The 27,982-nt window shown below is 47.9% G+C and overlaps 1 protein-coding gene across 1 annotated transcript; it reads right to left on the reverse strand.

Annotated features, from left to right (window-relative positions):
• Positions 1-5,160: 5,160 nt before the first annotated feature.
• On the reverse strand, positions 5,161-23,538 carry bicc2 (bicaudal C homolog 2; the record flags this gene model as incomplete). Its single annotated transcript, XM_084448683.1, has 19 exons — positions 5,161-5,291; positions 5,503-5,602; positions 5,894-6,057; positions 6,264-6,465; positions 7,617-7,777; positions 12,804-12,843; positions 13,237-13,342; positions 14,861-15,048; positions 15,132-15,271; positions 15,456-15,630; positions 15,951-16,082; positions 16,219-16,482; positions 18,508-18,702; positions 19,086-19,139; positions 19,657-19,818; positions 20,355-20,434; positions 20,894-20,963; positions 21,719-21,765; positions 23,226-23,538. The coding sequence occupies 19 exons, from the start codon at positions 23,536-23,538 to the stop codon at positions 5,161-5,163; spliced, it is 2,724 nt and encodes a 907-aa protein (XP_084304809.1).
• Positions 23,539-27,982: the final 4,444 nt, after the last annotated feature.

Consider the following 27,982-nt stretch of genomic DNA (forward strand, 5'->3'; position numbering starts at 1 on the left):
CATCCATCCATCCATCCATCTAAGGATCCACCTTATCAGAAATGACGTTCTCCAAACAAATTGGAGTTGAGAATCAAAACAAAACCAAACATGCATCCCCCCATTAGGGAGGACCCCTCTAAAGACATGCATCCCCCCATCAGGTAGGACCGCTCTAAAGACATGCCTCCCCCCATCAGGTAGGACCGCCCTAAAGACATGCATCCCCCCATTAGGGAGGACCGCCCTAAAGACATGCATCCCCCCATTAGGGAGGACCGCCCTAAAGACATGCATCCCCCCATCAGGGAGGACCGCCCTAAAGACATGCATCCCCCCATCAGGTAGGACCGCCCTAAAGACATGCATCCCCCCATCAGGTAGGACCGCCCTAAAGACATGCATCCCCCCATCAGGTAGGACCGCCCTAAAGACATGCATCCCCCCATCATGGAGGACCGCCCTAAAGACATGCATCCCCCCATCAGGGAGGACCGCCCTAAAGACATGCATCCCCCCATCAGGTAGGACCGCCCTAAAGACATGCATCCCCCCATCAGGTAAGACCGCTCTAAAGACATGCATCCCCCCATCAGGTAGGACCGCTCTAAAGACATGCATCCCCCCATCAGGTAGGACCGCCCTAAAGACATGCATCCCCCCATTAGGGAGGACCGCCCTAAAGACATGCATCCCCCCATCAGGGAGGACCGCCCTAAAGACATGCATCCCCCCATCAGGGAGGACCGCCCTAAAGACATGCATCCCCCCATCAGGTAGGACCGCCCTAAAGACATGCATCCCCCCATCAGGTAGGACCGCCCTAAAGACATGCATCCCCCCATTAGGGAGGACCGCCCTAAAGACATGCATCCCCCCATCAGGGAGGACCGCCCTAAAGACATGCATCCCCCCATCAGGGAGGACCGCCCTAAAGACATGCATCCCCCCATCAGGGAGGACCGCCCTAAAGACATGCATCCCCCCATCAGGGAGGACCGCCCTAAAGACGTTGGATTGGTTCTGCAATGCAGGTTTTTTTTCATTCTGGCAAATTGGATGTGTTGGGTTTCTAGTCAGCGTTTAGAGGCTGACTGGTGAATCTATGGTTACAGCAGCCACAGAGCCAGGGAGCCAGGCAAGGGTGACAGTCTCACGACATCATGACCTTTTCAAACCAAAGCTATTAAACAATCTCTCTCTCTCTCTCTCTCTCTCTCTCTCTCTCTCTCTCTCTCTCTCTCTCTCTCTCTCTCTCTGAGACTGAGTGTGTGTGCGAGGAAAGGGGTGGGGATTGATTGTGTGTGTGTGTGTGTGTGTGTGTGTGTGTGTGTGTGTGTGTTGGGGAGCTTGAGAGCTCTGCCAGCAATCTGCATACTTAATTTCAGCTCAATAATTCTCACACACACGCACGCGTGCACGCGTGCACACACGGACACACACACACACACACACACACACACACAGGCTACACATGATGTGCCTCAGTGCTTCACGGAATGAGTGTTCTCCTTCAGCCCAGAGCTGCACTTTAATCTGTTCTCACCTGCTGAGTGCCCAAACACTGGATTAGCTACATACTCGCGTACCTACAGGGAGTGTCAAGGACAACACTCACTGTACACTGTACACTACACATACACACACACAAATGCACAAACCAGGGACACACACGCCTGTGTCATCGTGCAGTACCATCATGGGAAGTGGGGGATCTTAATGAAAGACAAATATTCCCCAAAAATTGCCTTGCTGGTGGAATTAAGAGGAAAGTTTGGGGGATGAAAGTGTTAGAAGTCTGAACTCACATCTCGGAATTTGTTCCAGTATCTGTCCTTGTCGTACTGGGAGACGGTGCTCAGCCATTTGTCGTTGTCCAGCGCTTGGCCGTTGTTGTTATTACCGTTACCGACCACCGCTTCCCCGCGCCTGCCCTCCGCGCGCAGAAAGAGAGCCGCGAGAGGCAGCAGACAGAAGAGCATCGTCTAGAGAGAGAGAGAGAGAGAGAGAGAGAAGAATCAGGGAGAGGAGAGGAAAGAGAGGAAAAGTGAAATTAAAAACAGGGACAAATTAAAGACATGCCGGCCTATAGGAGGAATTGGAGCGTATAGATGTATGTATAGGTTACTATTGCAACAAAACACCTTGGCTATTTAGGTTAGTGACGTACATCAGGATATTCCATGGGATTGAAAGTCAATTTCATAATGCAAATATCTCTGCAAAAAGGGCAGTGGGGAGCAGAATATTATCCAATTAATTAGAACGGATATGCTTATTGGAGAGTTTTCGTGTTATGAAATTGCCGCTCCTCGCCTGCTCATTCTAAGCTCATTATAAATATTCGGAGACGTATCACGTTTGTAACACTGTGGCAGACGGAGCCTGCAAGGAACGATTAGCTCACGAGCTCTCCGCCGGTATAAAAAGGCAATTAACATCCCCTCAACACAATTACCGTCTGCTTGGAGGCGCGCTCCTGTGCCGAAGCTCACTCACCTACCTCGGATAGCTTGTGTTCAGCTCCCGGGGAAAACAGAGGACTCTCGAACGGTGAAGTTCCTCCCGTGTTGGGCACTCGTCGGGTCTGTCAGAGGCTTTGAGTAAGTATCCACGGGACCTCCGGTAGCTCCGAACTCTGCGGTAATACTGAAGGCAACCGGGAGCAGCAGGAACGAGCAACGGAACTGTGGCTTTCTCCTCCCCCTCGGTAACCACCCGCTAGACTCCGCCTCTCAGATAGCGCTAGTGGTCTCTCTCTCTCTCTCTCTCTCTCTCTCTCTCTTTCTCTGTCTCTCTCCGTCTCTCTCTTTCCCTCTCTCTATCTCTCTCTTTTCTCTCTCTCTCTCTCTCTCTCTCTCTCTCTTTCTTTCTCTTTTCTCTCTCTCTACTTTTTACATCCGTGTCCGCAATCCCGTTCCCTCCCTCCTCCACTACCTCTCTCTCTCTCTCTCTCTCTCTCTCTCTCTCTCTCTCTGGCAGTCGGTGTGTCATTGATTTACTACTGGGGGAATGGCGCATTCACGCGGGAATACGCGGGTGCTTGTTTTAAGGCACTGCATGTGACAACAGCAAGAAAACATGTATCTGCAAGTGTAGTTGATTAATTGCGTTGTACTTAATCCTAATTAGATTCAGCAGTAAACAACACCCAGGACTCTCCTCAGCGTTTATCAACTCGGTCCAGACTGAATGGGCTATCATTTTCAAGCTACAGATTTGACACAGACGCCCGATCTATCTTGGCCGCGAGGACCTGCAACTTTAGGCGGTAGGCTACTTGATTGAAAGGGCAGCTTTAAACTCTCTCCCTTGTGCTGAACACACTAGTGTCATCTTTCTCATCTCTATGTGAGAGCGAGCGCAGGTCCCTGCACGCGGGCGCTGTCCTTTCAGCACCACGTGCAGCAGTCAGCGCGAGCTATGGTGGGTTTTAAACCCAGCCGGAATACCAACCCAAGATACTCAAGTTCAACAAATGTTGTTAGTACAGTATAGCCACATGCATAACATGCAACATCACAAAGAGCTATAGGCTACAACCCTAAATACCAGAGATACAAGCCTATAACCACCAAGATAAAGCTCCCCGTTAGCCCTATTGGTTTATGAGGTGCTGAGGAAGGGAAGGCTAATCATGCTACCCTACAAAACAATGCGGGCATACAGGTCGTCCTGATAAATCCTAAGGATCAGCATTCTATAATCTGTTAATCCCAGCCCCTCAATAGTTTCTTTCTCCTCTCCAGTAGGCTACGCCACGGTTCCGGTGCTGTAGTCTGGCCGTGCTGTGAGGTTTCATTAGTCCAAGTTTCCCTTTTTTGTCGAGATGGTTTTCTCTCTAAACCCGAATTATTATTAAAATCCTGTTCCAGGATTTCCAAAGGTTTATTGACTTGGCAGTAACGGCTTTAACCGCCTAATCACGCCTAATTAGCCTATATTACCCTATTGGTGTCGATTCTATTCTAAATAACGATTATACTCTTAATAACCGTTCTAAATAAATTAATCAGGAAACGACTAAAATATGCTGCCAATTAATTCTCACCCACTAACGGCTGATACATTTAATTGGAATGTTTTAGTCGTGCAGTCATCATCATCATCATCATCATCATCATCATCATCATCATCGTGCAGTCAAGTTAGGCGAAATCATATTGAAATGAGTTTCAAATTACTACCTCAGTAACGAATACATAAAAATGTGTTTTTTCCCCTGCTCATTCATTTTTTATCTGAATTTTAAGTACATCGGTTTCTCTACATTTGCGAACTGGTCTGACGATGGCAGGCGAACCTGAGGTTAACTGGAATACATAGACCCTGTTGAACCCGGAGTAGGACGTGCAGAACGTGACCTGACAACAAAGACGTATGACGTCAGTGCCCTCTGGCGGCTAATCTTCACCTCAGTGGACATTCATATTTTGGACAGGTTGTTTTCGCCATAATTACCGTGCTTGCTGCCTAAACAAGAACATGTTTCATTCTGCATACTTAATATACTTCTTCTGTCCTACGTTTGTTACATTTAAAACCATTTCTTTCATGCAGGCTGGACTGCTAAGCTTTCTCGTTTTTAAGCAAGAAACTCCACCTGGATAGCATAGGCTACTATTGTAGGTAGGCTATGACAAACCAGCTAAACATTGAGATTAAAAGATCAACAGTGGTATTGTGTTCGTGATGCATTAGTTTGGGTGAGCAAGAAATTGTTCTGAAATTGCCCAGACGTTTTAAACGCAAAAGCAGACAGGTTACTATAAATGTTTAATATGCATTTCATTCATAATACATTCTAATATTCTCCTATGTACATTCATATTCATAACATCACCAGGCACTTTCAAAAATACTTGGCAGGTGATTGGATGAACCATCTGTCAATCACCATCAGCATCACAGGGGCAGAGTGAAGGCTTGCATAATAGGGACTGTCTAAGGACAAGACAGGCCGGAACAGAGTGATGTTTTAAATGCACATGTAGTGAGAGGAGTTCGTTTGAATCCCCAATTATGTCTGGTCCAATTAAGGCATGGTCTCTCGGGTTGTAGATCTGTTTCCATGCGACCTTCAACCTGTCAGGATGATGTTATTCAGCTCAACTGCAGCTGGACCTTGTGGTTTGGGTCTTGGGTCTAAAGTAGCAGTCGAGAGTTGATTGACAGCAGCTCTCACCAGCGATTGCTTTGAGCAGCCACCTCCACGTCCATGATTGGTGGAAGCCTGCCACTTGCACCGCCTTCCAGGTACCCGGGCTTCACTGCGGGCGTTTCCAGAAGCTTCCTCTTGCTCTTCATCAGGTCTGGGTGGACGGAGTGAGGAAGACGAGGAGAGATGGAGAGACAGACAGAGGGATGGACAAATAGATATTCTATCATTGTTCCTCATGCATGCAGATGTTTTTTTTTCTTACAGCAGTACACACACGCACACACACACACGCACACACACGCGCACGCACACACACACATATACACACACACACACAGACAGATGTATCATATGTCACTTACCTGAAATAGCCAATATCATCTTCCTCCTGGCTCCAAATGTGGACACGCCCACTTCCTTCAGGTCTTCATCAGACAGAGTGAGGAAGGTCTGGTAGTCAATCTGGTGAGTAGGGATCATGGTACATCAGTGTGTGTGAGTGTGTGTGTGTGTGTGTGTGTGTGTGTGTGTGTGTGTGTGTGTGTGTGTGTGTGTGTGTGTGTGTGTGTTTGCATGTGTGTGTTACTGTATGTGTGTATGTATATATGTGAGGGTGTGTATGTATCTATCAGTCCATGTGTTTCTGCGCATGTGTGTGTGTGTGTGTGTGCGCATGTGCGTGTGTGTGTGTGCGTGTGCGTGTGCGTGTGCGTGTGCGTGTGTGTGTGTGTGTGTGCTCTACGGTATCAAAACCTCTTGTTGCTCAAACACGTGTGTGTATTTCCCCAGGCCCAGCTGGCACAGCAGCTCAGGGAGGTCGTCTACGGGCTGGGGGGAGGGGCTCCGCTGGGCACCGCCCAAAGCCCTGATCGAGGACACGCCCTCAAAGTAGTTACTGCTGCTCAGGAAGCTCTCCGCTAGGGGTCAGGGGTCAGGGGGCGAGGAGAACAGACGAGATGGGGGGGGGGCAGGATGGAAAGATGGCAAATTTAAGACGGAGCGAAGCTACGTTAACGCGGCGTAATCCCGGTATAGGCAACGTTTTTCCGTTTTTCCAGAGAGTTCCGCCCGCGGCTCGGATAGCGTGTAATCCGGTACACATTCTCCAAATAAACACACTCACAGCTGTTGTCTGTCCGCGCTCCGTTTGACGAGGACGTAAACGTGGGGAAGGCACAGGCCGAGGAGGAGGAGGAGGAGGAGGAGGGGGAGGAAGAGGAGGAGGAGGAGGGAGAGGAGGAAGATGCGGATCCTCGTCTGTATCGCCAGTTCTCCGAGTCGCTCCCGTTACTCATCCTCTCCTTGCCGGGCTGAGAAGCCCATGTCTGCAGAAAGAGAGAGAGAAGGAGGGAGAGAGAGAGAGGGAGAGAAGTAGGGAGAGAGAGAGAGAGGGAGAGAGAGAGAAGGAGGGAGGGAAAGAGAGAAGGATGGAGAGAGAGAGAGGGAAGGAGGGAGAGAGAGAGGGAGAGAGAGAGAGAGGGAGAGAGAGTGAAGAGAGAAGGAGGGAGAGAGAGAGAGAGGGAGAGAAAGAGTGAAGAGAGAAGGAGGGAGAAAGAGAGAGGTAGAGAGAGAGAGAAGGAGGGAGAGAAAGTTAAGAGAGAAGGACGGAGAGAGAGAGAGGTAGAGAGAGAGAAGGAGGGAGAGAAAGAGTGAGAGAGAGAAGGAGGGAGAGAGAGAAAGAGTGAGAGATAGAGGAGGGAGAGAGAGAAGGAGAGAGGGGCAGGCAGTGCAATTAAACTGTTTATCATCTTCATCCTCATCGTCCTCGTTTTGGCTCTCAGCTTTCACTCTTCCTTCTCTTCTCTGTCCTTTCAATTATTATTATTATCCTCCTTTATATCCCCCCCCTCTCTCTCTCTATCTCTCTCTCTCTCTTTTTCCCTCTCTTTTTCCCTCTCTCTCTCTCTCTCTCTCTCCCTCTCTCTCTCTCTCTCTCTCCCTCCCTCTCTCTCTCTCCCTCTCTCCCTCTCTCCCTCTCTCCCTCTCTCTCTCCCTCTCTCTCTCCCTCTCTCTCTCTATCCTCTCTCTCTCTCTCTCTCTCTCTCTCTCTCTCTCTCTCCCGTCCTGCTGAGTGGAGAAGACAATGTGGGTAATTGGTGCTCAGGGTTTATTTCCTCTCGTCTGCTCCTTTCCTCCATTTTCATTTCTCAAGAGCAGTAATGAGAATAATCATGTTTCCAAACAAGTTTCTGCCCTTCCTCCAACGTGGCGTGCTGCTTCCTATGCCAATAACCGAAGTGCCCAGACAGACCACACCGTCGGATTCCTAATTCCTCCTCCTCCTCCTCGCAGGAGAAAACCACCGGAGTCATCGGACCTCTCACATCTCACATCATTATCTCACATTACTCTGCTTCTCTCTGACTGGCTGGTTCCTGCGGCAGACACCGGGCTGCCTAAAACCCCACCAACGCAGGAGGGGACAGATGGTGTGTGTGTGTGTGTGTGTGTGTGCGTGTGTGTGTGTGTGTGTTACCTGTGGTTGTCCATTGCTGTTCAGGTAGGGTTTGTAACTGCGGCGGCTAATGTTGCGCAGCTCCATGATGGCCTCGGCAGGCATGGACTTGGAGAACCCCAGGCCGCTCCAGGTGTCAGTGGGGGTCTGAACCTCCGTCACCACCGGCTTCCTCTGCATGGCTGGGAGGGGACATGTGGGGTCAGAGGTCAGCACAACTAGAACACAAACACACACACACACATAAAAATATGTATCTTGTAAACCACCTGGAACCTTGAAAACAAACCCACGTATGCAGATAGGAACATGTCGGTCCCTGAGGGCCCAGTGGCACTGAGCTTTGAACTATCCCTGGAGCCAGGACCAAGAGACATTGAACTATCCCTGGAGCCAGGACCAAGAGACATTGAACTATCCCTGGAGCCAGGACCAAGAGACATTGAACTATCCCTGGAGCCAGGACCAAGAGACATTGAACTATCCCTGGAGCCAGGACCAAGAGACATTGAACTATCCCTGGAGCCAGGACCAAGAGACATTGGGAGCCACAGAATACCCTGCCAGAAAACCTAAGAATGGCTGAAACTGGGAACTTTTAAGCGAGATCTTAAGACATACCTTTTTAATCTCACTTTTATCATGTAGTTTTACTCAATTTGAATATTATTTTATTTTCTTCTTCTTCTTTTTTTTTTTTTTACTGTTTTTTATATTCTTCTTTTACCATATATGTTCCATCCTGTTCTATTTTCTTATTTCACTTTTCTTAATACCAACTACTGTGTTTTTATTTATTCTGTAGAGCAGTGTGCTATATTTTCTTGTATGAACATGTGCTACCGTATATAAATACATTTGACTTTGACTTTGACATGTACAAACACACATATAGACAACCATATACTGTACATACAGTATGTGTTCACAGATTCATACAATTTACGCCGACACATACTGTAGATGAAACACAATAGGCTGCCTTCCTCAGTATCGTCTAGCCTGGGGCTTAGACTTGGTCATTTCCGTGGAGAATCTGCAGCCAAGTGCTTACTAGTCTAGCAAAGGGATTAATTTGGGTCCAAGAAAGTGAAAAACAAGCACTCCTTGTTTCTAAGACACACACATATCTCAGATAAACACACACACACACACCTCTCTTGGCAGACAGAGGTGTAATTGGTGAGCTGTGTTTGCAGGTGCTGAATAATGCAGATAGATTAGAGAATGCAGTTCCATTACTGGAATGTAGCAGATTTAATGAAGTGCTGAAAAGACAGACAGATAGAGACAGAGACAGAGATAGGGACAGATAGAGACAGAGATAGAAACAGAGCCAGATAGAGCCAGAGACAGATAGAGACAGAGATAGAAACAGAGATAGAGCCAGATAGAGACAGAGATAGGGACAGATAGAGACAGAGACAGATAGAGACAGATATAGAGCCAGATAGAGACAGATATAGGGACAGATAGAGACAGAGACAGATAGAGATAGAGATAGAAACAGAGATAGAGCTAGATAGAGACAGATATAGGGACAGATAGAGACAGAGACAGAGAGAGACAGAGATAGAAACAGAGATAGAGACAGATAGAGACAGATATAGGGACAGAGAGAGACAGAGACAGAGAGAGACAGAGATAGAAACAGAGATAGAGACAGATATAGGGACAGAGAGAGACAGAGACAGATAGAGACAGAGATAGGGACAGATAGAGACAGATAATTGGACAGATAGAGCCAGAGACAGATAGAGACAGAGATAGAAGCAGAGATAGATAGAGATAGAGCCAGATAGAGCCAGAGACAGATAGAGACAGAGATAGAAACTGAGATAGATATAGAGCCACATAGAGACAGAGATAGGGACAGATAGAGACAGAGACAGATAGAGACAGAGATAGAGACAGATAGGGACTGATAGAGACAGATAGAGACAGAGAATTGGACAGATAGAGACAGAGACAGAGATAGAGACAGATAGAGCTAGAGCCAGATAGAGACAGAGATAGGGACAGATAGAGCCAGATAGATACAGAGATAGAGACAGATAGAGCCAGAGCCAGATAGACAGAGATAGAGACAGAGACAGAGATAGAGATAGATAGAGACAGAGATAGGGACAGATAGAGATAGATAGAGACAGACAGAGATAGAGACAGATAGAGCCAGAGCCAGATAGACAGAGATAGAGACAGAGACAGAGATAGAGATAGATAGATAGAGACAGAGATAGAGACAGAGACAGAGACAGAGACAGAGACAGAGACAGAGACAGAGACAGAGACAGAGACAGACAGAGACAGAGACAGAGACAGAGACAGAGACAGAGACAGAGACAAAGACAGAGACAGAGACAGAGACAGAGACAGAGACAGAGACAGAGACAGAGATAGAGACAGACAGATGACAGAGACAGATGACAGAGACAGATAGAGACAGAGATAGATAGGGACAGATAGAGACAGAGACAGAGACAGATAGAGACAGAGATAGATAGAGGCAGAGACAGAGATAGAGGCAGAGATAGAGACAGAGATAGAGGAAGAGATAGACAGAGATAGAGGAAGAGACAGAGAAAGATATAGAGACAGAGATAGAGGAAGAGACAGAGACAGATAGAGAGACAGAGATAGAGGAAGAGACAGAGACAGATATAGAGACAGAGATACTGTAGAGAGAGATAGAGACAGAGATAGAGAGAGATATAGCTCAGATGGGCACAGTCTGACTGGGTCTGTCTGCTGTCAGGTCCTCATGGGCAAGTGTGACGATGTCATCGATGACGATGTCACGTGTGACGATGCCCATGGACGATGCAGTAGTAGAGAGAGAAAGAGTTACCAAATCATCTCAAAACAAAAAGAAGTAGCCTATATCAAATCACCATGAAACCACCAAATCACAAAGTAAGTTAGATTTCTATTTGACCCTAAACAGAGAGTACACGGTAGCAGGATACTTGACTGCAGTGACTGATAGAAGACTGCGGGAAACGTTGACAAGGTCCAGACTGAGCAGACACAGCCTGGCCATAGAACCAGGGTCCAGACTGAGCGGACACAGCCTGGCCATAGAACCAGGGTCCAGACTGAGCAGACACAGCCTGGCCATAGAACCAGGGTCCAGACTGAGCGGACACAGCCTGGCCATAGAACCAGGGTCCAGACTGAGCGGACACAGCCTGGCCATAGAACCAGGGTCCAGACTGAGCGGACACAGCCTGGCCATAGAACCAGGGTCCAGACTGAGCGGACACAGCCTGGCCATAGAACCAGGGTCCAGACTGAGCGGACACAGCCTGGCCATAGAACCAGGGTCCAGACTGAGCGGACACAGCCTGGCCATAGAACCAGGGTCCAGACTGAGCGGACACAGCCTGGCCATAGAACCAGGCCGCCGCAGGCAGTACTGGCTACCCAAGGAGGCCAGGCTGTGTTCACTTCTACGTCATCAGGGAGATGTTGAAACAGAATCTCACTTCTTATTATATTGTGAGAAATATAAATATTTAAGAGAGATTTTCTTTGATAAAATAAATAATATATATCCTGAGTTTATTCACCTCCCTGATCCTGAGAAACTGACATATTTATGTGGAGAGAAACGTCAGTGTGCAGTATTAGCTGCTAAATATGTTGACTGTTCTCATACGTTAAGGGAAACAAGTTCTACTGTATAGCAAACATCTCAGTGATAACATCTGAAGGATATTGCCAGCTCCCCATGTTATTATATTATAAATTGAACTATTGTTAAATGTTTTTGATTGTATTGTTGATATATAGCTTCATGTTTTGTTGTGTATGTTATGTTATGTTTTTATACACAAACACATAATTACTATCACATAATCACTGATACTCACTCCGCGGGGCTGGGTCTGGGTATGGGAGCTAAACTCGCAGCAACCCAAACCCTTCACTGTCGGAGATAACACACCCTCACACTCACTTTTTATTTATTTATACATAATCTGAATGTTGATTTTTTCAATGTTGATTTTATGTACTGCTTTGGCAATGTGGGTTCTTTTCACCTATCGTGCCAATAAAGCTCATTTGAATTTGAAAGAGTTACCTTGGTTCACTGGAACGTAAACCGACACTGTGTGTGTGTGTGTGTGTGTGTGTGTGTGTGTGTGTGTGTGTGTGTGTGTGTGTGTGTGTGTGTGTGTGCGTGTGATAATGTGAGCGTATGTCTCATAGAAAGACATATGGATATCTTAATGACCAAGAGGCAGATGGCTCATTCAGACTTCTAATTCATAATTCCATAAAACTACAGTACACAGAGGAAATGTAGCGGCATTTGGCGAAATCCCTGTAGAATCTCCCTCATTCTGAATGATAGATAGGAGAGAGACTGTGTGTGTGTGTGTGTGTGTGTGTGTGTGTGTGTGTGTGTGTGTGTGTGTGTGTGTGTGTGCGAGTATGTGCGTGTGTGTGTATGTGTGCGTACGTATTTGTGTGTGTGTGTGTGTGTGCGTGTGTGTTTGTGTGTGTGTGCGTGCGTGTGTGTGTGTGCGCACGTGTGCATGCGACATATGTGCCTATTAGTATCGATTGTGTGTATTCAGTGGGAGTAGCAATGGTCCTCCATTATAACATTGGCACAGTGCGGCCATAAATGGGTCCCTTTCATCACCTCTCTGGCAGTGTGCAGCGCTTAAATCGGTCCCCTCTATCAATTCATTGGCGTCCAATAACACAGTAATGTGTTCCCTCCATCGTTGGTTTGAATAACAAACCAGAGCTGCCTTGTCTCTAGCCATAGACAGGAAGTGACCTATTCAGGCATGTGTGCCAGGATTCGGCCAGGTGCAGCGGTTAAATTGCTCCCCTGATTACTCAGTGGTGGTCTGGTGCAACGCTTAATTTTTTATTTAACCTTTATTTAACCAAGCAAAACCATTAAGAACAAATTATTACTACAATTGCAGCCTGGATGTATCCCTTACCGCGACATTCCAACAAATAAAAAACATTCTGTCTGGCAGAACCTTAAGTAAAACCATGAAAATTACTCTTTTATAGCCTCAGCATTTCCCATACATTTCCTCAGTTAAGTAGCTTTTTCCACTTTCATTCACACGTACTCAAGCCTTTAGGGGTTAAAAACTCATCCGAAATGCATAATTGGGAGTCCAGGAGCAAATCGAGCCTGTGTGGGAGTCCCAGAATAAAACACTTAAAAGCTCTAACCTCGGGTTGCCAGAAGTTTCTTCTTCTCGTAATCAAAATCCTGCGAAGACAGGGAACAGGAAATGAAGAAGGTACACAGAGAACAAAATGAGTTTGTCTCTGACGTCCTCCGCCCCTCAGGGAGAGCAAACCTGATGAAGTGTCTGAACAGATGCTGGCTCCAGCTGCCATGCATTCATTACCGTGGGGATAAACTCAATTATACCCCGCGGTAACCTTTGATTTGAGACGAGAACGAGTGGACAAGTAAGACGACAACAACAAGAAAAGAACAAGAAGATCCAATTCTTGGAAATTAATACTGCAAAGGATTTTTTTAAACGCCAGTCAACATGTAGCACCAGAGTATCGGGAGCCTGAGTCATGTATGTACAAATGTGTTTACAAATTGAACAAAGATACATAATTGTCATCCTGTACTGTCGGTCCTCACCTCAGCTTTCGACAAGTGTTGGAGAGCGCCCTGAACGTGCGTCACCTCCCTCCTCAGACTGGGGCGTCTCTCACTCCTCCCTCCCTCCATCTCTCCGTTCAGCAGCCTGGATGCAGAGGAGGGACAGACGAGGTCAGGTCCAGAGCCGCACAACCGGGAGGCCTTTTCATAGGCCTGGGGCCGGTTGCACAAAACATCCCTGTTTTCCCCTTAAGTATGACCCTTAAGGGTTAATTTCCCCTTAGTTAAGGGAATTACTTAAGGGTGTTGCACAGAATCCCTTACAAGGTTTCCTTAGCTAAGGAGAAACGTTAAGGATTTTCATACAAGGAAAGAGATGTTACAGCAGTAAAATTGTAGTTTCCATGGTGACCATTGGTTTGCTTGCACGTGACCGGCTATCTGTCACAACACTACACTGGAACGTCCTGCGACGCTGTGACGAAAAAAATGGACTGTCGATCAAATCTGTAATGAAATATCAGTTGCTCCTCACTAAGAGTGTCTAGTGGGTTCTCCCTGTCGCGGAACACTTTTCTTGGGACGCGATTTCCATCGTTTATGTTCATAAGCGCAGCCATGTGACTTAGTTAAGGTTGGGGTAGAGGTCCCTTACGTTTTTTCCCTTATTTTGCTTGCTAAGGTCTTTTGTGTCTTTAACGGACGTTAAGGGACTCCTAAGTAGGTTATTAGACCGAGATAAGTAGAAAACTTTAAATACTTGAGGGACATCTTAAGGAAACCATACGGGGAATACTTAAGGGTGTTTGTGCAACAGATATTATTTTAAGGAAACCTTAAGTCAGAACTTAAGGGAAATATTAAATTGAGGTGTTTTGTGCAACTGGCCCCTGATACTTGGTAAACTGTCTCCCTGGACTGGAGACTTAATGAGACTCTTTCTCCGTCTCCCTCTCTCCCTCTCTCTCCCTCCATCTTCCTCTCTCCCTCTCTTTTTCTTTCTCTCTCTCCCTCCCTCTCTCTCCCTCTCTCTTTCTTTCTCTCTCTCCCTCCCTCTCCCTCCCTCTCCCTCCCTCTCTCTTTCTTTCTCTCTCTAACCTCCTCTCCCTCCTTCTCTCTCTCCCCCTCCCTCTCCCTCTCTCTCTAACAGTAGTCCCTTGCTGGTTTTACTACAGCTAAGCAGAACAGTGTTGGTATTAGAAAATGTTTAAAAAATGGCCCCGTTTGCAGGTGTATTCCTCAGGGCAAATACAGACCAAAATAGATAGAATAGAAGCTAAAGGTGGATCAAGAAAAGATAAGGCTACATACTGTAAACAATGTATTCTATATCTCATTTTTCAGTCTTTGCAATTTTGCATGAGAGAAAATGCTGAGCATGAGTGTGTGTGCATGTGTGTGTGTGAGCATGCCTACGTGTGTGTGTGTGTGTGTGTGTGTGTGTGTGTGCGTGTGTGTGTGCCTGTGTGTGTGTGTGCGTGCATACCTGTGTGTGTGTGTGTGTGTGTGTGTGTGTGCGTGCGTACGTGTGTGTGTGTGTGTGTGTGTGTGTGTGTGTGTGTGCGTGCGTACGTGTGTGTGTGTGTGTGTGTGTGTGTGTGTGTGTGTGTGTGTGCGTGCGTACGCGTGTGTGTGTGTGTGTGTGTGTGCGTGTGCAGGTCACCTGAAGGTCACCGCCTGGCCTGTGGAATGGCGTCTGCCCAGGTTGAGAACCCGGTGGACCTCAGGACCCTGGAGGCTCCCTCTGCGACTCATCATCCCCATCCTGCCCATCACATCGCTGAGCTCCGACACCATTGGCCCCGGGCCCTCATCCTCTGATTGGCCAGACTGGTCCTCATTCTCCAGGATCTGAGGGACAAAAGAGAGATTTCATTGGTTGTCTTGGTTGTTAGTTTAACCTTATTTAATGGTGTTTCTCTGTCCCCTCTGACCTTCTCCAGAGGTCGACAGTCTGTCCCCTTCAGAGCCATCCTCACTTCCTCACAGGGAGGAGCCAGGCCTGGAGGGGGTGAGGGGCGGGGCTTCATCTGCAGGTGAGGGCCAATCACTGGTTCAGAGGGGGGCGCGTATCCTGAGGAACAAGTCGGGTTGATTACTCTGATATGAGCTGTTAGATAAGGAGTGGCAAAATACACACACACACACACGCGCGCACACACACACACGCGCACAGACGCACACACTTCCTCTCGCTCTGACTTTCTTTTTCCATCTGTCAGTCTGTCAGTCTCTCTCTCTCTCTCTCTCTCTCTCACCTTGGTCGGTGAGATGCATCTGCTGTAGCAGCATGTTGAGCCAGTAATTGGTCAGCCCGTTGCCAGGCAACGCGGGGTCAGGGGTCATCTTGGCTGTGGAGTCCAGGCCCAGCAGGAGGCGGCGGGCCTCGTACAGACTGGCCACGTTCCTCTCCAGGCCCTTCACCACCACGGACTGGGAAACGTAGTCCAACACACCAAACCACGCCATTACCCGACAGATAGCATTACGGCATTAAAGACTACAGATCCCAGACCGGGAAACATATTCAAGTGCGGTTAAAATCAACAAGAGAGTAGGTTAAAAATAGACCTACTGAAAAACTCCAAGGCACTTAATCTCTTAGGATAGTAAAGTTTAAAAGCATTTATTCTCACAGCTCTGCCATAATGGCTCACCCAACGTACGTCGGCATCAATTGCCTCCATCAGGGGGATGATTGTTCAAGTTTCTTTTCACACAGCTGGGAGAGCAGATGTGGGTAATGTAGTCACCTTGGCCGTCTGTTTGACTTTGGGCTTGACGCTGATGAAGACCCCCAGGCTTTGCATCATCTGGGCCAGCTGACGCGGATCCACCTCTCCGCCCGGCCGCAGGTCGAACATCAGACACACCGGGAGACAGTCCTGCAGCCGCGGCGACAGGACGACAACAACACAACAACAGGCAGTGACGTGCGTGAAAGGTTGCGGAGGTGTGACCTTCGACCCGACCCCATCATCAACCCCCTCATCATACCCCCTCGTCCCTCCCGCCTCTCACCATGAGCTGCTGCCGGGCCTGACACACCCCCTCTGGGCTGCCCTGGATGAGCAGGGGGGCGGGGCCCTGTGGGGCGGCGAGGTCCGGCAGGACGATCTGGGTCTGGGTCTGCTGCATCACGGCCAGGAAGTGGGCGCCACTCTGGCCCAGCAGGAACAGGTGCTGCTGGGAGGTCACATCCAGCTGGCAGGTCACCGTCACGCCCCCGGCCTGACCCCCGGCCTCTGGGCCGAGCAGCAGCTCCATCAGCACGCACGCCGCTTTCTGGGGGGGGGGGGCGGAGTGTCAGAGGAAGGGTCGGTAGCTCGCCCAGGGGACCCCGGTTCGGACTAGCCTGCTGGGTGGTACCGATGCCGCTCTTGCACTCTGGCTTCAGCACTAGATTTTGCTCTTAAGGACAATTTATACTTCATCGTACAACACTTTTGAAAGTGTCGACTGACAGAAATGACGTCACTGTCAACACTTTTTTGTGTCGGACAGGGGTGTCTTGCGCCTACCAAACTATCTAATGTCACAGACGCCGTCGCTTCCGTCGCACAGCTGTGATTGGATAGCTAGATAGAAGGCACGTTCGTTGCCATGGATATGCTTTGGCTTCCTTGGTTAGCGGACATCCTAAAATAATGAAAGTGCATTTCCTCGTCTCACCTATACGTCAATAAGCAGAATTTAACATGGTCGCCACTCAATGACAACGCAACGCCATGCGAACAGGAAGTAAGGTCTAACTGCTCCCTTTGACTACACAGATCTTGAGTGGACCTGTTATGTACTTTTGTCTTTTGTTTTCTTATATCCCTTTTGATAATGCTCTGGCCTACTTTTCATGCTTTTTATTACTAATTCAAATACCATTCATGCCATTTTAATCTAATCTATATATAATTGTGCATTAATAGTAGCCTACTATTGTATTATTAAAGCTCTAAATTCTAAAGCTATCAAATAAATTAAAGCCATTCTAGTTGCTTAATGCAGTCGATCCGAAAATAGCTGAGTAAAAAGACTTATTTTAAAGAGGAGGGTAAACTGAGTTCATTTGGGTTTACCCTCCATTACACCCCTGCTTGTGAGTTATGGCGAATAGTAGCACACTGACTAACTACATTAAATGCAATTATTGTAAGTCGTTTGGATAAAAGTGTCTGTTAAGTGACTGTAACTGAAACACAAAGGAAAGTGAAGTTAAAAGGAAGAAAGAGAGGGAGAGAGAGAGAGAGAGAGAGAGAGAGAGAGGGAGAGGGGGGAGAGAGGGGGAGAGAAGGAGGGAGAGACAGAGGGGGGGGGGAGAGAGAGAGAGAGAGGGGGGGAGACAGAGAGAGGGGGAGAGAGAGGGGGGTAGAGAGAGAGAGGGAGAGAGAGGGGGGGGGGGGGAGAGAGAGGGGGGTAGAGAGAGAGGGGGAGAAAGGGGGGTAGAGAGGGAGAGAGGGGGGTAGAGAGAGAGAGAGGGGGTAGAGAGAGAGAAAGAGAGAGAGAGAGGGAGAGAGAGGGAGGTAGAGAGGTAGTATGAGACAGTAATGGAGATACAGTGAGATACAGAGTGAATGTGAAGTATATGTATAAAGCCTAGCTTATACTGTATAAGTGTAATTTTTGCAAATTGTAAATCTGCAACTTGTAAATGTCTAATTTGGAAATTGAGTATAAGAGTTTTTCTGTATTAAGCATCATCTTGGAGCCGGCAGCAGCATTTCACTGTGACTGTACACCGTACATTACATTACATGTGATGAATAAAAGGAATCTTGAATCTTGAATCTTGAATAAGACAAGCTATGGCTCATGGCCCAAGGTGTGCTGCTCTGGGCATCATCATGAGCCATGAGCCACAGCTTGTGTTACACAGTGTTTTTATTTTGATTTAACCTGTATTTAACCAGGCAAGCCATTAAGAACTAATTCTCATTTACAAAAGCAGCCTGGCAAGAGACAAACTTGAGGGGAGGGGGGGGGGTACTGAAGTCAATCAATCAATCAAAGCTTTATTTGTATAGCGCATTTCATACCCAGAGGCAACACAATGCGCTTTACAGGGAACAAGGGAGGTGGGCATACGAACCACCCCTACATATTCCAGAAAAGGAATGTCAAAGTTAATTTAATTTATTAATTTAGTATAAACTAGGCTTAAGAAAGATGGAGAGATGTGTCGTGTGTGTGTGTGTGTGTGTATGTGCATGTGTGTGCGCGCGCATGTGTGTGTGTATACATGTACATGTATGTGTCTACATCTGCGTGTGTGTGTGTGCACGTGTGTGTGTGTGTGTGTGTGTGCGTCCCACTCACCTTGACGGCGGTGGCGTTCCCCTGCAGCCCCCGGACCACGCAGCAGCTGCCGTAGAGCGGGGGCGGAGCCCGGAAGCTCACGCTCACGCCCAGCGCCTGCGCCACCTGCTGGACCACCGGGGAAGCTGCGTCCTGCACCGCCAGGGGAACCACGCCCACCGGCAGGTCGAAGGTCAGAACCAGGGGCTGGAGGTCCTGAGGGGGGGGGGTGGGGGTGCAGGGAGCAAATGGAAAAACAAGCACAGCAATATACTGTAAACATTAACCCACACACACACGCACACACACGCACACACACATTCACGCGCACACGCACACACGCACGCACACATACACGCACACACACACGCACACGCACACACATACATACGCACACACACACACACACACACACACACACACACACAGGGCAAGCGTTCAAAGTGCGTCTCTTGCCCAGGTACTGTAGTGACCAACGGTACATGGTCTAAGGTGACAGTAAAGGCACAATCACACACCCCGAATCACACCCCATCAGCACACAGTCAGAAGAAGTGAACAGTGAACAGTGTGCTCAACTGGGATGCTGGTTGACTCACTCGGATCCTCCTCCTCGCTGACTCCACCCCTTGGGCCGGCCCAGCAATGGACACCTAGGACAAGTGAAAGGAGACAGATGATTGGACAGGAGAAGCATTACAACTTGGGGCTGAAAGAACAATGTGTGATTATTATGGGAAGGCACCTGGTTGTTATTATACTTGACCTGGTCCCTCACAAACCACATCTGGTTGCTTAGTGACAACACCTAGTTGCTAAGTAACCATTTAGGCTGCTAAGTGACAGTACTGGTTGCTAAATAACCAGGCGTGGCTGTAGCTCAGAATATAGAGTGGGTTTTTCAATGATCGTACGGTCGGCGCTTCGAATCCCGGCTACTCCTGTCCACATATGGAAGTGTCCTTGGGCTGAACCCCAAGTTGTTCCCAATGAGCAGGCTGGCACCTTGCATGGCAGCTGCCGCCATTGGTGTGCGAATGTATGTGTGAATGAGGGGCCATTGTAAAGCACTTTGGATAAAATCACCACATAAGTGCAGTCCGTTGGATAAAAGCGCTACTGTATATAAGTGCGGTCCGTTCACCGTGTCCGGTTGCTAAGTGACGGTACCTGGTTGCTCTTCTCCCCGGCGCTGTTGTGCCGGTTGGAGTCGGGGAAGTGGATGTGGCACGACGTGACCTCCATCACCTTCTTAATGTTCCCGCCCCCTTTCCCGATCACATGGGAGTGCTCTGTGTGAGCCACGTCCATCTTCAAGGTCACCTTGTTCACCTGGAGAGGAGGAGAGGGAGAAGTACCCTGTCGTCAGCTAACTCCCGTCTGGCCACTTCCAGGTACCTCTCAAAAGTTTCTTTTCAACTATTTTTAAGATCCTTTTCCTTGAGGCTCATGCATGTTCACCTCCATTCAGCGTTTTCATATTTCAAGAGCGTACAGTGCAGTATGCTGAATGCGTGGGTTATGTGAGTTATAGTAAGGCCAGACACCCATGTTTTTCCTTTACTCCGATCATAATGAAACTTATCATAGTGAAAGCAAACATGTATACAAACATTTTTTTGTATTACAAGTTTTACTGACAAACACATTTAAATATGCAAATCAAGTAAATACTCATTAAAAATGTGCTAATTTGCATATCACGAGAAAACATTTTTCTCACAAAATCTATTATAATTAGACTGATTTTTTTTTTTTTTTTGATAGCAAACACATTGATCAGACTTGTATGTTGGGACTTGTCAAAATATTGTTATTTCATCGAATAGAGGAAAAAGCCTTCGTTCAGAATCCGCAAGCTTACTTACCTTCGTCTCCAGAAGTTCTAGAATCATCTTCTTAGCCTCCAGAACTCTGGACCTCTTCCCTTCTACCTTCACATGGGGGTCTGTTGTGTGTGAGAACAAGGCAAGGCAAGGCACGCTTATTTGTATAGCACATTTCAGCAACAAGGCAATTCAAAGTGCTTTACATGAGACGTTAAAAGCATCAAGACAAAGTGCAACACATAAAAGGTCATATAAAGCGAAATGCAAAACATTTAAAACAAAATGCAGGAAGAAATCAAATACAAGGACAAGACTAGTGATTCAAATATCCAGTGTGATAATGTTGCAATTCCATGTCAGCCTGATATCAGACACAATTATCAACTCGAGAACTTCAAGAATCATCAAACTTTTAGTGAGCGGATTCAAACGTCTGGACCCAGGCTAATTCCATGGAGTAACCATACAGAAAAAAAGAGGGTGGCTTTCTGACTGCCTGAAGAAAAAAGAGATGTTGAAAAGATATGGGACGCTGAATCGTCCTCATAGATGGGCTCTTTTGTATCAGTTCTTGTCACCTTTCTTTGACTTGGCTCCTATCTTCAGCTTGGACGGCCATTTGACCTGGGTGGACGTTTCTCTCATCACCTGTGTGACAGGAAGGAGGAGGAGGAGGAGGAGGAGGAGGAAAGAGGAGAAGGAGAGAGGACGAGAGAGGAGGAGGGGGAGAGAGAAGAAGGAGGAGGAGGAGGAGGAGGAGAGAATGAGGAGGAGAGAGGACGAGGGAGGAGGAGGGGGAGAGGGAGGAGGAGGAGAGAGGAGGAGGAGGAGAGGGAGGAGGAGGAGGGGTCGGAGGAGAAGGAGAGAGGAGGAGAAGGAGGAGGAGGAGTAGAGAACAAATGAGTGTGAAAAAAGAAGAGGAAGGGGTGAAATGCTTCTGACTACGAGAATAACACCAGCCTATACACACACACACACACACACACACACACACACACACTGGCTTACACAGAGAATACAATGCACCATTTGCATTCCAAAGAAGGCAATCAAAACCTCCATAACAACGCCAAATTGCTGACTAACAATGTGTGTGTGTGTGTGTGTGTGTGTGTGTGTGTGTGTGTGTGTGTGTGTGAGTGTGTTTTCCCTTTGTAAACCTTTGTGCAAACTTGCTGTGGCATTTAAGTGAGTTTTACGTTAAGGTTAAAGCTCTGTTCTTTGTTGATGTCTCACAGAACTGTACCTCCCCATATCTCCATCGCTCTGTCACTCTTTGTCAGTCTGTCTGACTAACTATCTCTCATCATTTTGTAAGACCAAGACCACACACACACACACACACACACACACACACAAACACACGCACACTCTTTGTCTCTGTGAATGTGTTCACTACTTACTTTCTCAAAGAACTCTTCACCTGACAGGCCGTCTCCATGCTTGGGGGCTGAAACGCAGAGGTTTAACTGTTAAACACCGACGCTTAACACACAGCGTACTGTATACAAGTAGCACATATACAGTATTAATGTGTATTTAGTGTATCCCGTGCTTCTTTTTTAAACGTATAACTGCCAAAGCTCACACAAACATGGCACATTTAATCGTTGTGTCGTCACAACATGTTTGTCGGAAGGGGGGATTGAGGAGTAGAACTTTAAACATGTTAAAAGAGCTTAGCTTCACAATGACATTTACTGACTGGATGTGGTGGTGGGGGGGAGGGTGGCGAGGGTCGTTAGCCCCCAGAACGCCTCCCACCCTCCACATCTCCATGGGTTACGCTGGCCAAGGCCAAGGAATGGCCGACAAACAGAGAGGGGAGGAGACAGAGGGGAATGCTGGCCCTCAGAGGCCTCCCATCACGTCAGAGGAACGGCGCTGACGCAGGGACCTTCACAAGAACCTAACAACCGGGCTGACACACTTTTACAAAAAAAGAAAATGTACTGTATGTACACATATGTACGCATCAACGCAGTTTTCAAACCATCTAAAGCCCACTCACTTTCAACCTGAGTGGGCTAGCAGCAGCTTAGCAGCTCCCATGGAAAAAGAACGTTCTTTCAGTTTGTTTGTCGAAATCTCTCCGTTTGAACTGTTGAACACTCTCACAACACTACCCCCCCCCCCCCCTCCACACACACACACACACACACACACTTACAGAGACAATCACACACAGACACATACACTTACAGAGTCAAGCACACACACACACACACACACACACACACACAATTACAGACAAACACACACATCTCTTTCTATCTCCCTTTCTGTCTCTCTCTCTCACACACGCACACACACACACACACACACACTGACACTCACAATTCGCAGAAACAGACACACACCTCTCTCTCTCTCTCTCTATATCACACACACTCACGTACTCATTGTTACAATGGCGTGGAAGCTCTGAAGAAGCTACCACATCAAGGTTGTAGGCAGTAGAAGAACAACACCTACACACAGAAAGCTGTGTCAGGGAAGATATTGGCCAGGAACCTGCTATGCAGTGATACTGCAACTACCTCAGACACACACTCACACACACACACACACACACACACACACACACACACACCTCTGGTACTATCGTTCTGCAGCTCTGTCTCGAGACTCATGGTTTGAATTAGTGCCATATAAGAAATCCAGCTGAGGTAACCGACCTTGATAACCAGACTGTACAAGTGAGTGAGTCAGAATGAGAAGCGATAGAACCTATTCTGAAAGGATTGAACGTCACGGTAAGCTCACTGGGGGGTCTGGAGGCTGACGCAGCTGGGCACAACCCAGGCGACCTCCCTCAGATTGAGATCCAGCAAGGGTCGGTCGTACGGCAACTCGCGAGGTCCAAACGGATTCGCATCCACAAAGCGGGCCAGCCCGGCCCCCACTCACCGTACAGCATGGCCTCCAGCTTCTTCCTGTCGATCCGGAAGCGCTCCTCCACCCACTCTGGGTCCGTGCCCCCCTGGCCCAACCGGGCGTCCAGTCCGGGGGTAGAATCTCCCCCTTCGTCATCGTCCTCCTCCTCCTCTTCCTCCTCTCTGTCGCCGCGGGGCGGGGAGGGCGTCTGGTTCCGGGTCTGGTTCTGGGTCTGGCTGGGCTCGGGGACGGGGCCCGAGCCTGGTTCTGGGCTAGGTTCTAGGTCAGGCACCTGCGGTTCCAAGCGGGCCGGGACAGGGGAGCTTTCCTCTGCAGTGTTGGCCATGGCAGGACTGAGCCCTCGTCTGTGTCCACGGAGACGGAGGGAGAGGGAGAGGGAGAGAAGGGGAGAGATAGAGACGAGGGGGGGGTCAGAGAAACACCCCCTCTCTGTCCCTTCCCCAGAGCCCCCCCCCCCCCCCCCCCCCCCTTGTATCCCCGCCTCCACACAAAAGTCAGGGTGCATACAGAGAGATGTATACTCTCCCTCACACATACACACACACACTCTCTCTCACCAAACTCAGGTGGCCACAGCACATAGGAGAAGGGATAGCCGTCACTTGAGTCCTCATGTTCTGTGGACGTATAAAGCAAAGCAACTATTATAATTCATGATTATAGGGACACATCTCAGTGTGATGCCATCGCTAGCCCAGCTTGTTCACACACACCCACACACAGTTCCGCTGTTGAACAAGAGACAGAGGGGCTTGAGATTCCAGAGGCAGGGAGAGGGGGCGGGGTGGGGGGTTCGGGGGTGGAGGGGGCGGGGGGGGGGGGGTTCGGGGGTGGAGGGGGCGGGGGCGAGTTGAGAGGTCTGGATAGTGTTTTTTGGTCTTTTATGTCCAATGCGAGGGCATAAAAGAGCCACTAACAACCAGCCAGAGCTGTGATTGCCACTGTTGCCAGGCAACATGATTGTTTACGAACGAGCAGGCGGCAAGAAAGTCATAAACCGCAGTGGGCATGTAGGCCGGGGGGGGGGACGCCGCTGGTCACCCGGAGAGAGGAGTAATATCTCGGTCACATTTCTTTCCTCTCCTACTACCAGAGCCCTTAATTCAACAGAAACCCCCAAGACAAAATCTAAAACTGAAAACAGGTCACCCAGGCAAACAGTACCTCAGGCAAATCAACAAATTTGGCATTAAGGTGGCATGAAATATTCTGCTCTGCTGCTCCAAACAGGGATTATTCACCCGAGGAGAATATGCAGCATGAGCGATGACATGACAGCTCCCAATCAGATCATCACCATAGAAACTGGCCAAGGACCCGAACTCGCCAGTTTTGAGTGAAACATGACTTCAGAGAGAGGCCCACCCCCACCCCGACACACACACACGCACACACACACCAATCACCCCCTCTGCGCACCACCACCCCCCTCTGAAGCAGTTGGACTCTGATTCCAGTAAGGAAGGTGCGTCATTGTGACATCAGCCACACACACACCAGTGTGCCTTTATATACCGTACACACAGACACACACACACACACACACACACACACCAGTGGGACCAGAGACATCAGCCACACACACACCAGTGGGACCAGAGACATCAGCCACACACACACACACACACACACACACACACACCAGTGGGACCAGAGACATCAGCCACACACACACACACACACACACACACACCAGTGGGACCAGAGCCTGCTTACTGGGACGCTGCTGCCTGGAGACAACCCTGCTCCAGAATGGAACTCTGTGTGCCTTTATATACCGTACACACACACACACACACACACATACACACACACAAGCTGAAACAAACACAAGCTGAAACACACACATACACACTCCATCTAAAAGGAGGTATAACATTATAATATGAGTTTATTTTTATTTTTTATTTTTTTTACAATTGACCTCATTCCTGAACGCATTTAAGAAAAAGTTAAGCTTAACTCCACTTAAGCTGGAGCAGCCTCGACCTCTCGTGGTTTACTGCTTAAATTCAGGTGTACGAGAACGCGCATTCAACTTAAGAAGGGGAGCACCGAGAACACTTTGGCGGTTTAAGAACACATTTCCACACGTTCATGAATCCGGCGGGGATCTTTATTAGGGTTGGTCTTGGTCGAAGTTCGTAAGAAGACATTTAAGAAGACACTTAAGAAAATGTTCAGGAATGAGGTCCAATGACATTTACTAGCAACATTATTGATCCCCAGGGGGAAATGGCACACATAGATCATTATGTCAACTTTGCACAGTTGCATTTCACCTCGTCACTATAGAGACAGCAGTGAAATGCTATAGCCTAGCTGCCACAGTACCCGTGTCAGAACCATTGAGTCTTAATGACTCCTTCCCCACAGTCTACCTTCTGGATAATATCCGTCACCATTCACTGTTCAATCATCCATTCTGTTCAATCTACTGTACGTCAGTACACCCCACAAAGATGATATGAGGCTGGGGTGGAAAATGATACCAATTTCTGGGCGACTTCTACTGCCAGCCAGCCCGCTATGGCTACTGGAGGAGAGGCCTGGTGTTGCCAGGCAGACAACTCAGAGATGGGGACAGAGACGGGGACAGACGGGGGACAGAGACAGGGACAGAGACGGGGACAGAGACAGAGACAAAGACAGAGACAGAGACAGAGACAGAGACAGAGACAGGGACAGAGACAGAGACAGGGACAGAGACAGAGACAGAGACAGAGACAGAGACAGGGACAGAAACAGAGACAGAGATGGGGACAGAGATGGAGACAGGGACAGAGACAGAGACAGAGATGGGGACAGAGATGGAGACAGGGACAGAGACAGAGACAGGGACAGAGACGGGGACAGAGACAGAGACAGAGACAGGGACGCGGCTGACTTGTCTGAGCTGTTCTGTAGTCAGGTGAGTAGTGTCCATCACACACACGGAGGGGTCAAATGATCCAGTACTGGTGGTCCTGGGTCAGCGTTTGGCCTGGCAGGCGGGCGGAGGTCACGGGGCAGTGTCCGACCACCTAGCGGCGTGTGTCCGGGTCCAGCAGACGGCTATCCGGCTGGCCTGGCGGTGCCTGGAGGATGTGACGCCAGCTGGACGTCGCTGTCATGTTCAGACTCTTGCGAAGCTCGCGACGCTTCAGCTCAGAATCAGATGGTATAGTTTACTAGGAATTTAGCATTGGTCACATAGTAGACAGGACATTATATATGAGAGGTGCTACACAGCTCACAGATGGGGGTGTGTGGGTGAGCTTTGCATGCCTTCCAGGGCATGCGGGGGTTGAGGGGAATGAGACCGCGGATTGGACCCCTGCCGCTGGCTGTATACACAAGCCCTCAGGCAAGGGGAGGTTGATGTGAAGGTACCAATTAATAGGGCAGAAGAAGTAAATGGCTGGAGGTTAAAATGGTTGGGTCACGGCAGGAAGTAGCAGGTTCTTTATTTATCCCTGGGGGGAAATTGCTACCCTTGTGAGGCTCACATTCTGCTTATCTCCAAGGCTGGGAGATTTCACCAGTACAGCAGAAAACGACAGCAAAGTGACATGATGCAGACTAGATAGGATCATCAAAGACCCCAGTCACCCCAATCATGGCCGGTTCCAGCCGCTACCGTCTGGCAAACGGTACGGCAGCCTCAAGGCCCGGACCAGCCGACTCAGAGACGGTTTCTACCACCAGGCCAGCAGACTACTGACCCATGGTCTCTAGCCTACTGCCTGTCTGCTGGGTCACCCACACCTGCACTACAGCACATTTACACTACAATACTACTTACTGCTGCTAGTCATTTAGTTCACATTTGTTATACTCACTTAGTTTATGTTCAGTCATATTTTGTAAATACTGTCTGTATTTAGTTTATATTTAAGTCATCTTTTATATTGCACCTTACTGTGTGTGTTATTTGTTATTTTGTGTGTGTTTTGTATTTAGTACTGTGTGTATTATTTATTATTTTGTGTGTGTTTTGTATTTAGTACTGTGTGTGTTATTTATTATTATACAACGGTTAGTTCTGGTTCTTGATTCTGATTGGCGGGAAGCCGTGTTAAAATACTTTGTAACACACACCTGGGACCGCATATCATTCCATTTTCAGTATGAATGCGCCTCCCATTTGATCCAATGCATTGTAGTTGTTGTTGTTGCTTGGCAACCCTTTTGTTAGGGGAACTATTTTGCTCAGCGGAATTGAGGGAATGATGCTTTGTTTTGAATAAATGTTAATATTTTACATTGCTGTGTGTTTATTTTACACTAATAGCTGTAGTAACCGTTGTATAAAAGCAATAAACCACTCGAGGCCGTGTGTTATAGTGATTTTATAACAGCTAGGGGGGTTTTAGGCATTCCGCTTCGCGTCGTGCCTAACAGTGCTGTTATAAAATCACTATAACACACGGCCTCGAGTGGTTTATTTCTTAATTTTGTGTGTGTGTTGTATTTAGTACTGTGTGTGTTATTTATTATTTTGTGTGTGTTTTGTATTTAGTACTGTGTGTATTATTTTATTATTTTGTGTGTTTTGTATTTAGTACTGTGTGTGTTATTTATTATTTTGTGTGTGTTTTGTATTTAGTACTGTGTGTGTGTTATTTATTATTTTGTGTGTTTTGTATTTAGTACTGTGTGTGTTATTTATTATTTTGTGTGTGTTTTGTATTTAGTACTGTGTGTGTTATTTATTATTTTGTGTGTGTTTTGTATTTAGTACTGTGTGTATTATTTTATTATTTTGTGTGTGTTTTGTATTTAGTACT

This window comes from Borostomias antarcticus (genome assembly GCF_949987555.1).
Source record: "Borostomias antarcticus genome assembly, chromosome: 14".
NCBI classification, from domain to species: domain Eukaryota; kingdom Metazoa; phylum Chordata; class Actinopteri; order Stomiiformes; family Stomiidae; genus Borostomias; species Borostomias antarcticus.